Source organism: Lepisma saccharinum, chromosome 2, assembly GCF_977018435.1.
Source record: "Lepisma saccharinum chromosome 2, izLepSacc3.1, whole genome shotgun sequence".
Lineage (NCBI taxonomy): Eukaryota > Metazoa > Arthropoda > Insecta > Zygentoma > Lepismatidae > Lepisma > Lepisma saccharinum.
The window spans coordinates 111,819,419-111,831,989 of record NC_139230.1 but is presented as its reverse complement, the minus strand read 5'-3'; the positions used below and the strand labels follow the sequence as shown (position 1 = coordinate 111,831,989).

Genomic DNA, 12,571 nt, shown 5'->3' with positions numbered 1-12,571 from the left:
GGCCCTTTCTTTAATAATTTACTTATGGTATTAGTAGCCACAGGCATTGTTCATTTGCCTGAAGTCAGCTGGGTTTTTAATAAAACATAAAACATGCATGTTTTAGCTAGAAAATTAGATGCCTCACTATGCAACAAATGTTTTGAACTCTGGTGTTGTATACCTTTCTGCATGACGCAAGTCATTAAAAACCTACATGAATCACAAGCGCCTCTGCACAACAGTAGACGTCATTGTTGTGGGCCATCCAACTACTGATTGATTTGATTTATTATACTTCACTTTTCTACCACTTTTGGTTAATCGCGAATACGAATATGAGTGATGATATTGAAGAAGAGAGACTCACAAAGAACACCCGTGCTCACGCCGGGATTCGAATCAGGGGCCTCTGTCGTCTTGGCGCGCTGTGCAAAACACACTGACACGGAGGTGGTAGATGATCCAACTATCGTACACTCAACTGACGTAACAGTGCCGATTAGTAATTCAGACCCCTGTTTATTACATCTTGAGAATGTTGATAAACATTTTAAAATAATTTTGTCCAGAGATCATTCGATATAAAGAGTTTTCAAATGAATGCTAAACACTTCCATTGACACAATATTAAGCAGTTAGATACTAACGAAATAATAATAATAATAATAACAAAAGAATAGTTTTGCGGGTTAAGTGGTAGAGCAGGCACAGGCTGAACTTCTACCACGAGGACTTCACCAACTTATTTGACAAAAACTGTGTTGATCTTTTAGTATTTAATGCACATCGCTCTTCGTGTGATAAATTATACAATGAAGTGGCCATTAAGAAGTGGTATATTTGACTTTGGTAAAGTTACGTCAGTCAATATTGCGTATTGTAACATCACATAGCACGAGTGGCATGAGCGCGAAGAACGGGGTAGGAATTCTACCGCTGTCGTCTGCTTCAGAAGGCATGAAGGGTCACATGAACCAATCACGTAGCGTAGCCCTCTGCTCCGTACGCTGGCGTATGAGAGAGCATTTACGCCCGTACTGTAGAGATCCAAGCTTTCCCTCAAGAAAGGCAGCAAGGAATATAGAGTTCTTTACGCCGAGCTCGGCGTACGGCCAGTAAGGGCATTGAAAAAAAAATGCTAGAACGAGTGTTGTTAGTGGAGCGTTGCAAGCGGATCGCGAAAAATAGCTATTATAATGCCATGAAGGTCAAACATATATGAAATTAGTCACGTTTTACTTTATATTTACAGCATTTACGCATTTTTGAAATGTTAAATCTGGGAACGCCGGGCGTACGGGCGTACTATAACGCTACGCCACTGGTGTTTCCAATCCTAAATGGTAAACTTTCTCCAGTTTCCGTTAACATTGCGTATTCTGCTATGTGATGACGAATCTTATTAGTCAAGGGCGCAAATATTATTGTATTTTTTAACTATTTTCTTCACGAACAAGAGTAATTATTCAGGAATATACAAACACATTCATTCGGCCTGTACTGATTTTTCAAGCTTTATTATCCTACTCTTGTGTTCAATGACATGCTTGGAAAGAAGTATGCACACGTAAGAGAAAGAAACGAATGTGATCCTGACGTCACGTAATTCGGGCCGTTACAGAAAGAGATATACTCCCATTACTTTGGATTGTTTATTTTTCCCGTCCACATTTTGAATCTCAATTTGATTTAATTTTTGTTATTTAGCGTCACGCTTCTACCACTTTTGGCTAATCCCGACGATGATGATAAATGATGATATGAGAACACTGATGAAGGGACATCTGCAACGAACACCCGGACCCAGGCCGGAATTCGAAACCGGGTCATCTGAGTGAATGTCGACTTTGATGTTACGTTATGCTAGGGGAAGGTGGGTAATTGAACCAGCATCTACTCCCTTCTGATTTAAAATAAATATGAGCGTATCTCCAAGTGAAGAAACTGAGGCAGGTTTTTTTTAGATTACTTATGGAATACTGAGTTTTTGGAGCCTTTTTTTTTTCGGAAAATTTTCCCTGCCGTTAGAATGTAAAATTAGACCCTGCATTGCATTAATAATTACAATGTAATGTTTTCCAAGTCAGAAAATTCCCTGCATGTAGTGAAAAACTTCAGTGGTAAGCAACAGTGCAGAGTACGGTATTCCGAACCTTTACTTCGGCTGTACTGCCACACTCGATCGCCTCCGAAGCTGGACTTCAACTCAAACGAGCGTGCCAGTTTATCTAAACAGAAGTGTACGACTTAGCTTAGTTCATTCGTGGCCTTGGAAACTTTTTTAAGGTGATAAAAGTTAATTTAAAATGAGTGTAAGATGAGAAAATAATTAAATTTACTTTACGCTAGTGACACTGCAATTTAAAGTCATTGGTTGAACAGGGTGGAGGGTACACATTTATAAACAAATTAACCAATGGAATTCATATGGTACAAAATTTGATTCAGAAAACAGGACGATTGACCTTTACTCCCTCGAATTTTAACATGAAAATATTAGAAACTAAAAACTTTTACTTAAATTTAGGTGTACTGTCATCTAGTCTGCCACACAGTTACGACAAAATGTTGGAGAAATAAGTTTCTGTTTCTGATTTTTTTAAATGTGGTTCTTGAATGTCGAGAAATCAATACGCTTTGTCGATTCTTGGCACCTAACAATAGGAGACAATGTCAGATGAGATTCATCTTTGTAAATTCCCAGACAGTGGAGATTGGTTGATTGAATTACTTTATTGTACTTCGCTTTTCTGCCAATTCAGTTATCTCGATGATGCGGATGAATGGTTATAAGATGAAAGATGAAGGGACAATCACAAACACACATGGACAACACACAACAAAGTTCTGTAGAGGTCCCATGGGTCCAGACGCCAGAGCCTTGCTAGTCTGCAAAATGCAGTCCAGGGTGTACTACGTGAAAGTGAGATTGACATTTGGGTGTCTTGAGAAAGAAGCACCCTTACACCCCGAGATAGTAGGAGACTAATGTAATTACATATTCTTACTTCCAGAAAACCACAAGAAATAACTAGATATTAGCAGTAGCTGCAGTGCAGTTCGATATCAGTTCAGCCTAGGTCAATGTTTCAATCTACCCGTTTCAGTTGTTGGAAAAGACGCAACTGATTGAGTGATTACTGCTATCTTAATCCATGATTGTATAAATTATAGCTTCTCCAACTCTCTCATTGTAAGCAGAACTCAATATTTTTTTCATGCACAAATGCGTGTATTGAAAGTGGTGTAATTTTTATTAGGCAACATTTACATATTTTTTTGAGCCTACACAGCCAACTGGATTTTTAACTTCGAATTATTGATAATATCAACCGAGAGGGTCGTATGGCACACGTTTCTTGAAAGTCTTTCATGGGTGACACTACATGTGCATATAAATTAATTTAAAAGACAGAAGATAATGAACGTATGGAAAGAATCAATCTCAACGATATGGAACATTTAAATGTTCATCTGTTTATTTCTCCAGTTTTTCAAAGCCTCGTGAACTCAGAATCATGTCAGAGGTATTTGAACAACTGTACTTAATTCTACACATAAAGATTTTGGTGAAACTGGGCACGTCTGTTTTTTGGCACAACACCCAATATTTGAACCATGCATGTTTATCAATCTAATATTACAAATTTCTGACTTCTCCAGCCAATTTTCGGTTCCAATAAATTTCAAATGAGCTCGGAACGAGATCTGTATCTTGATTTGTTCCAAAATTAAATAGTTTTTAAAACATTTGAAAACAAAAACACGGATCTTGAAAATATCCAAAAATGAATAATTCTCATAATTAAGATCCACATAGCCTTTTAATTGGAGTTAAAAAATGCAATGTAATTTTAAAATGTGGAGCTATGAGGAACAATTAAACAATTGTGTGTTCTTCAGATATGTAATGAATTATATTTCTGGGCGTATATATAATATATATACACCCAGAAATGTTCCTGCGCCACTGCACAATACACGCATTTTTATCGACAGGATAAAGGTGTAACCCAAAACATTAAGTAAGAAAGTAAAAAAATATATATATTAAGAGTATTTGACCAATATTAGGACAACTTACTGGAAAACGAACACACAAACAAAAATAATAATAATAAAAATTATATAATTTTCTCTCGATGAAAATGTCATATTCACGTACAATTTTAACGATCATGTAGAATATACATTATCCTGTACCTGAGAAAATACACATATTCAAAATTTATCCACACAAACTGACATCAAGTATGTTTAGGCTAAGTTGATACCTAAAGGTTCTGATTAAATTATAAACATATACTGCTATGGTGTATGTATACTACTGCATAATGTGCTAACATGTTGCAGGCCTCTTCAAAATTAATCTGCAACATGAAATTTCCATCTCTTGCTACCTGCACCAACATAACCTTGCAGGATTTGCAATGAATTTTCATTATGCCCAAATGCACTAATTCAATTAATTCTTAGTTCAATTCATGTAGATATAAATGCTACAATTCTACATCATGATGACAGTGTAATATCTTGACATTCCTTCACTGTTTTTCTTTGTTAATAGAAAAATACAAACAGGTTTTCATTCCCTTACATATCTGAAAATTAACACGACTCGAGCACAACCTACTGCAGTGATGTATAATATACATAATCAGTGGCGGCGATTGAGTTCCAAAACCGGGGGGCAAGGTGCCAAAACTGGGAGCAAAGGCAGTATATTTCCCTTTGTAGATAAGGTTTAGCTTAGTGCGGGGGCATATGCCCCCCTTGCCCCCCTAATCGTCGCCACTGTACATAATACTATTACAGCATTGAACATTACTGAAAAACCTTCTCTAACGTAAGGTGAACTGATAACAAAAGCTCTACTCATTTCTATACTTTATTTGTATGATAAAATGCAATATTATTATTATCTTGTAATGGATACCATATATTATTTTCTTACCTGCTTAAAGGGAGCTTTCATAGTGTTGATTTTCTTTACAGCACCAGGATGCAATTTATTGATTAATCTGAAAATAAGAAATTCAGAGTTAAAATTCTGCTCAAACCAGGATGGAACTTCAGGCACTTAACATACATATATTATTCAGGATAGAGGTAACGTGAAATGCAGATGGCAACAATTAGGAAATATGGAGATGAGACACCAGAAGGGAACATTAGTGCTTTACGTGCTTGGAACCTAAGACCACTGGTTCATTTAACTAAACTGAATATTGCTAGACCACGTACATCACCTAGAGCCGCGGTGGTTCAGTCGGTAGGGTGACTGACTGCCACGCTGGAGACCCGGGGTGAGTAGTCTCAGGTGGAAAATTTTCCGCATACAGCGGTTCTGTGGCACAGGTAGCCTCTAATCAATGGGAACCTGGAGGGAACCCTGGGAAATAAAGGCTTCCGAGATGTGGTGTTGATCACATCACCACTATGGCCGAGATCGAGAATGTGGACGCCTTGCCTCCAGAATTATTATGTGCCCTCATGGTACGGTGTCATACACAGGAGAAAGGCTTATATTTTTATTTGATTTGATATTTGTTATTTAGCGTCACTTTTCTTCCATTTTCGACTAGTCACGACGGTGAGGCTGAGTGATGACATGATGAAATTGATGTAGGGTCATTCACAAAGAACATCCATGGCCAGGTCAGGGATTCGAACCCGGGAGCCCTGGCGTCGAAGGGCGATGTGATAACCACTCCGCCACGGAGGTCGACACTTGCCGTTTTACATATACCACCCCACCTAAGCATAGCGGATAAGAATGTACTCAGTTAAGAGGTGGGCAACAATCAAATTACACTCATAGGGGAAAGTTGTCCAAATCGCACCAGTTTTCAAGTAAATAGATGTAGCTGCAAAACACGTAACATGACGTAAGTTTTTGATACACCAGCTCGTAAAGGGAACATTTACCTCGCTTCACATGTATTTGGAAAATTTTATTGGAATTGGAAGTGCCAGAAAAATATGAAATTCCAAACCCTTGCAAATGGTGCGATTTAGGCAACTGGTCTCCTAAATCGCACCAAAGGGAGCCCAAGTCGCACCGTTATTTAAAAGATTGAGGAAGAATATTTTTCAAAGGCTCAAAGACTACAAAATATAGTGGCAAGTTTTCTGTTGACAGTATTTTCATTTAGAACCACTATCATTCCAAACGTATGTGATGCATCAATTCTTCAGTGTAAGAAATAAATAATGGAAAATGACAAACATGGAAAGGTATTCTCGACATATATTTTGAAGCTGGAAAAAGTAAACACAACATTAGACTCTAGTTTATTTGCAAACATGACAAACGTAGAAATGCAGTTCCTCGTCTTAGAGGCCAGAACACGAATCGTGTACAGAACACTCGATGCATTGCACTGTGTTTTCTTCGACAGTTTCTCCGCATAGGTAGAATACTGTGTGTCATTTTCAGTTTGGGTTTTACCTTGGTCACAACATTTCAATTTCTTAAATCTAATTATAGGCCTCAAGGGATTATTCTCTTCTGATAGTTAACTTTTGTTCTCTCCTTTGGTAGTCTTGAGATCGTGAAATATAGATGGAGGTGCAGGTTGTTGTTTGAGTCCTCTCATCTGTTTCTTTGCCTGCGATGAGAATGAAGGACCCTATCTCTGTACAAACGCGAATCTTCGTAAAGTTTTAATAACAAAATTCAGACGCGACGTGATGCGATTTAGGAGCTCCCGCCATTAAAAAAAAAAAAAAAACTGCCTCACTTCTTGATCATATCACAATGCAAACGTGGTTAAAATTAATCTAACAGAATTGACAAATGTGACAAATAACTAAAGTTCAAAGCCTATCACATCTCCAACAGCTATAACTGACATGCGGTGTTCTTGGGAATGTCTGAGGTTCCATATACAGCCGCTAGATTTTATCAATTTTCAGTACATTGGTTTTTAGAGCAGTGGTGCCATTTAGGCAACTTTCCCCTATCCTACCTATCTTTATCAATTTTTTGATTCAATGGGCAAATCAGCTCACGTGTTCATTCTATAAGCTCCATACAAACCTGTAAATTTTTTTGCAGGAATTGAAATCTGCTTTACTATGATCGAACTCACGATCTGTGGAGCTAATACACTGAGAAGATATTGTGCCTTATGTATGATGATGTAGTGCATTTTCGACTGATTTTGCAGTCATTATTTTCTTTTAAACAAACAAAACCACAAAATAAATCCTGAAAATGATAACTTTTTAAATCGTACAGAGTATGCTGGAACGTTTGACATTTTCTTTAGCTAAAGATCGATTCACTGAAACTTGTTCTGAGACTCAAAAAACTATTTCAAGCTTTAATTCGTCATTATTTTTCTAAATGTTCATTTAAACAGTTGATAAAGCTGGCCAGGAAACGACGGACATTTCCACTAAATTTTATTTACAACAATTTAAAAATGAACATAATAATAATAAAAAATAAGCCCTGCGCGTTCAGCGAGGTCAGCGGTGTGCTCAAAACACTATCCTCCATGTTGATACGTCAATGGATACGTCAATGTGTAGGTTAGTTGGTTTGTTGTGTGCTCTTCAAGTGTTCGGACCAGAGACCACGCATTCTAGAATTCACCAGCGGGCATCAGACTGGTGAACCAAAAAGGACGTCAAATTCGGTGAAATCTGGAAAGCTTCACACTGAAACATATGAAGAGCAAATTCGGAAAAGGCACGTATATTAGCGTTTATTACGAGCAAGTCACTGATAGTGATGAAATCAAAATATATTTTATGATACTACATATTCTCATACAACGATTTCTCATTTTACATGTGCACTACGAATTTAAGTGGCACCCTTTGTAAAAATATCCAAGATTGCGATTGGAGACTTTCCTGCACTTTGCAGCAGAACACGGACGCATGTTTTGATGAATCAACGTATTTTATTTCATTTTGCATGCAAATGAAGAAGAAATACTATTTAAAATGTCGAACGGCAGTAAACGTCTGCATCCAGTTTATTCGTCCTCAGTGTAACAAGATCGGCGTGACATTCCGTACTATTGCATACAGAACGGATATCATGAATCAGAATATGTTTCGAAGCAGACGACGCAATTTCGATGCACCAACCGGTAAAGCTCTTCAAGCCGGTGAAAAATGACGTCGTTGGTGAAAGCTTAGTGGAGATTGGTGAATTACAGAACGCTTCGCCTAAGCATTCATTAGCGGTGGGCCAGAGACTACGTGTGCGGCAGTTGTATGATCATTATTTACATAATGAAATAATGTAGAAACTAGCAATAGTGGGAAGGATGCTTTGAGTTGTAATCAGGCCCGTAGCCAGGATTTTTTTAAAAAAGGGAGGGGGGATATGAAATGCTGCTGGAGTAGTAGATGTGAGGTGACCAGGGTGCGAAATCATTCCAGATAGGTGGGGAGAGAAATATCTTCTTGTATAGACACACACACACACACTCCCACACATTTCAATTATTCAATAATTAAAAATAATATTAAATATGTAAAAGGAATTCATATGATACGTATGTATAACTAGAAAATTAATCTCTTCAACAAATAGTTCAGAATGTCAACAAATGACAAAGTAGTTCAAATATTTTTATTAAGTGTTAGATTTTCTGAATTCCTGCTTTCTGTTAATAATTATCAATAGGATTTCATATTTATATTAGTCTTGCATTCATGTTTTACTTTACCAAAATCCTTAGAAAAATATTTGAACCTGAAAGAGACGAGTAGACAGGTGAGTGGAGAAGGTTACATGATTTAGACCTGCATAATTTGTATTCATGTCCACATATTATTAGAATAATTAAATCAAGATGACTTAGGTTGGCAGGCCATGTGACACGAATGGGAGAGGAAAGAAGAATTTACAGGATTCTTTCTGAAAGAAAGAAAATCGGTTTTCTAGTAATTCATCGCTAATGAGTCTACACAAAGAAAAAGAGGACAGAGGAATCGAAAGGAGACAAAAGAGAGAAGAAAGAGAAAGCGAAAGGAGAAGAGGAAAAGTAGAGGAGGAAAGAAAAGAGAGGATAAAATAGGATACGAGAAGTAGTGAGAAGAAAGGAGAAATATTCGAGGAGAGATGAGGAAAATGGAGCAAAGTAGAGAAGAGATGAGGAAAACCAGACGATGAGAGCGGAGAAGAGGAGTTTTGGAGGGTGTAGCGTCAAATCATCGCCGACAAAACATCGCCAACAAAACATCGACGGTACAAAACATCGACAGCACAAAACATCGACAGTACAAAACATCGACAGTACAAAACATCGACAATACAAAACATCGACGGCAAAAACATCGACATCAAAAACATCGACGGCAAAAACATCGACACCAAAAACATCGACGGCAAAAACATCGACACCAAAAACATCGACGGCAAAAACATCGACGGCAAAAACATCGACGGCAAAAACATCGACGGCAAAAACATCGACAGTAAAAACATCGACGGCAAAAACATCGACGGTAAAAACATCGACGGTAAAAACATCGACGGCAAAAACATCGACGGCAAAAACATCGACGGCAAAAACATCGACATCAAAAACATCGACGGCCAAAACATCGACGGCCAAAACATCGACGGCAAAAACATCGACGGCAAAAACATCGACGGTAAAAACATCGACGGCAAAAACATCGACATCAAAAACATCGACGCCAAAAACATCGACGGCAAAAACATCGACATCAAAAACATCGACCGTAAAAACATCGACATCAAAAACATCGACGGCAAAAACATCGACGGCAAAAACATCGACGGTAAAAACATCGACATCAAAAACATCGACGGTAAAAACACCGACGGCAAAAACATCGACGGCAAAAACATCGACGGTAAAAACATCGACGGCAAGAACATCGACGACAAAAACATCGACGGGAAAATCATTTTTTGACAAAGTTTTCCACACTAATAAATTCATATCTAATCCCGAATATTTTGAGATGGGCTACCCTAAATTATAAAGTGTTTCAGTGAAACGAACAATGTGTAATGAGCCAACTCAAGTTGCCAACTTATAGTGCTACCGCGCTACCAATGTATAATGGTCATTGTTTTAAGAACGGTCCGCGAGGCCGAAACACGCCCTCTCAATAAAGACGTTATTATTATTATTATTATTATTATTATTATTATTATTGATGATTAAATTACAAACAATGAGATTGCGCAGTGAACGTGATTGTTTAGTTTCTGGTAACCATTTATCACTTCTCGCCGGCAGCGTTTGTGGTCGGGGGAAAGGGAAAGGAAGGCTCCTCCGTGTGAAACATGAAAAGACCACCGACTATTGTTATTTCTTGTTTATTAGACGCAGGAGACCGAAAGGACCAATATACAACTTGACTTTTCTGTAGTGACTTTCTTTCGGTTCATGCACTGGTACACACCGTGTGCAAGTAATATAACTGCCCCCTTGCAATATTGTCTTACCCCCTTCCTCTCCAGACATTTTCCCCGGGTGTCGCACGACGAAGCGCCTTCACTGTGTATCAGTACCGCTGTTGTATTTGAATCAAGGTGTCCGAGGTTCGATCCCCGGTGGAGGAAAGTGGCACAGTGGTATGGATTCTTTAAACTATAGGTTCAGTTCCGATTAACCCTTCGTGGGTCACACGAGAAAAAATTTCTTGTTGATCGCCCACGGTGCCAGAGACCGGGATCTTGATATAAGTTAAATTAAAGGTCTAACACACCAAATCCTCAATTATTACGATTAAATATATATATTGTTTTTTGTTATAAATATATTTGTAAACAATTGATATTGTATAAAACTACGAATTGCATATTTCAGTTTCTAAAAATAAATATACAGGACAAAATAAATAACATTCCAAATACCGAAAATTTCAATGTTACATGTGCACCCATAAAATAATATTAATAATAATAGTTTTAAGTCCTCTTTATGCACAGAGAAGTTAATCGGGACTGGACCCAAAGTTTAAAATAGGATCTGAACCACCATGTGCTTTCACTGGGTATCGAACCCGTGACCCATTGATTACAGGGTAACACTGCGTTTCTTGCAGAGACAATTGGAAAAATTAGTTTCTTTTGCAAATAAAGTAATTGGTGATTGAAAGTATTTTTAAATTTTTCACTGCACTCTTACAAATGTTACAGTGATGGGTATCAATGACCATCTGAATCAAACTGTCAATCTAGTGAGTCACTTTCCCTCAGAATATTCGCTCTTATTCCCTTATGTCCACCTCATCAGGGACGGCGTTCCAGGCGGGCTAGGGGACAAAACATCTCTGGCTCCCTTCTCCCCAAGATTTATATAGTAGGTTAGACGCATTTCGACCAAAAATAGGAAAAACTAGAAGTTTTCTCACTCAATATTTTTCATTAACAAACTTCCATTTGGCCAATCATAACTCACCAAACTTGCTACAAAAATTGAATCACCATTATTAGGAATAGGTGTAACAGGTGCGAAAATATTTTTTTATAAGTAGGAGAACGTTCAACACCTAACGAACCTTTAAGCTTCATTTTCATAGGCGTGCGCACGGGAGACAAAGGTGGCCAACTGTCTCCCCTAATCCTTTACTTAGAAATGCAATGTAATCTTATTGCAGTTATAATATTAAACTCTAAAAGAATGTTGCCTATTTTTAAGTCGATACATGTCCAAGCAACTACGGGAGAATGGGTTGCTTGTATTACTTTTTATATAATTGAACTATTCCACTCCGTTTTCTAGGAAATTTCTTGTAATTACACTCACACATACTTTATACGTTAGCTGTAAGTTGTGAGCTGTGTAGCTTAATATGGCTGGCGAATAAATGGTTCATACTTGGAAATTAATAAATTATGTGTAGTTGTTTTGAATCTGAACCTCAGAGATTGATTTAAAGTCACATATAATTTAAACAGTGTGATCTTTTTTAATAATGCAATACATATATAGCTTAATTGCAAGTAGTCCAACAAGGCATGGTATCTTCGAAAGCATCTTAAGAGATGCAGGATAGAAACTTATTCCTTTAAAGATCCTATCTGTAACAAGATGGGCTTGCTGTGCGTAAATATTTGACATCAGGAAATAGTCTCAAATACAAAAGTAACTGAAGTGAAGGCAATAGAAGAGGACTGCTTTCGCAAATGAGAATGGCGGAAGCAAGGGGGGCATTGGCCGTCTAAAATTTTCAGGTTTATTAAAATGTACAAGTCAATGGTACTTTTATTGACCTCTTCGGGCCAGAGGAGCAATTTTTATGATTTCACAAATGTGACAGTTGTTTCACAAAATAGAAATAATCTTGGACGCTATTTTTATGGCCTAGAAAACTTTTTCATCCTCCCCAAAAAAGTTGAGCGGCAAGTTCGATTGTGACCCCCTAAAGTTAGATTCCAAGTTACACCAGTAGTAGGGAAAATACTTTAGACCTAACAATAGACCCGTTAATTGACATTAATGGCTTTTTTATTCATTATCGAGGGGTGACGCTATTGTTATTTAATCTAGCGCCACGTGTCGTGGGTGGAGGAGGAGATGAGTCATCGATGACTCATGCACACGTGTGAGTTTGAAATTAATGGTTTTCCATTAGTGCA

The 12,571-nt window shown here is 37.7% G+C and overlaps 1 protein-coding gene across 1 annotated transcript in view; it reads right to left on the bottom strand.

Annotated features, from left to right (window-relative positions):
* The window catches only part of LOC145984115 (myophilin-like), a 399,095-nt gene that overhangs the window by 157,981 nt on the left and 228,543 nt on the right, over positions 1–12,571 (bottom strand). The window contains exon 3 of the mRNA XM_083117549.1: positions 4,937–5,003. Within this exon, the coding sequence (XP_082973675.1) occupies positions 4,937–5,003 (67 nt within the window). The remainder of the gene's footprint in view (positions 1–4,936; positions 5,004–12,571) is intronic.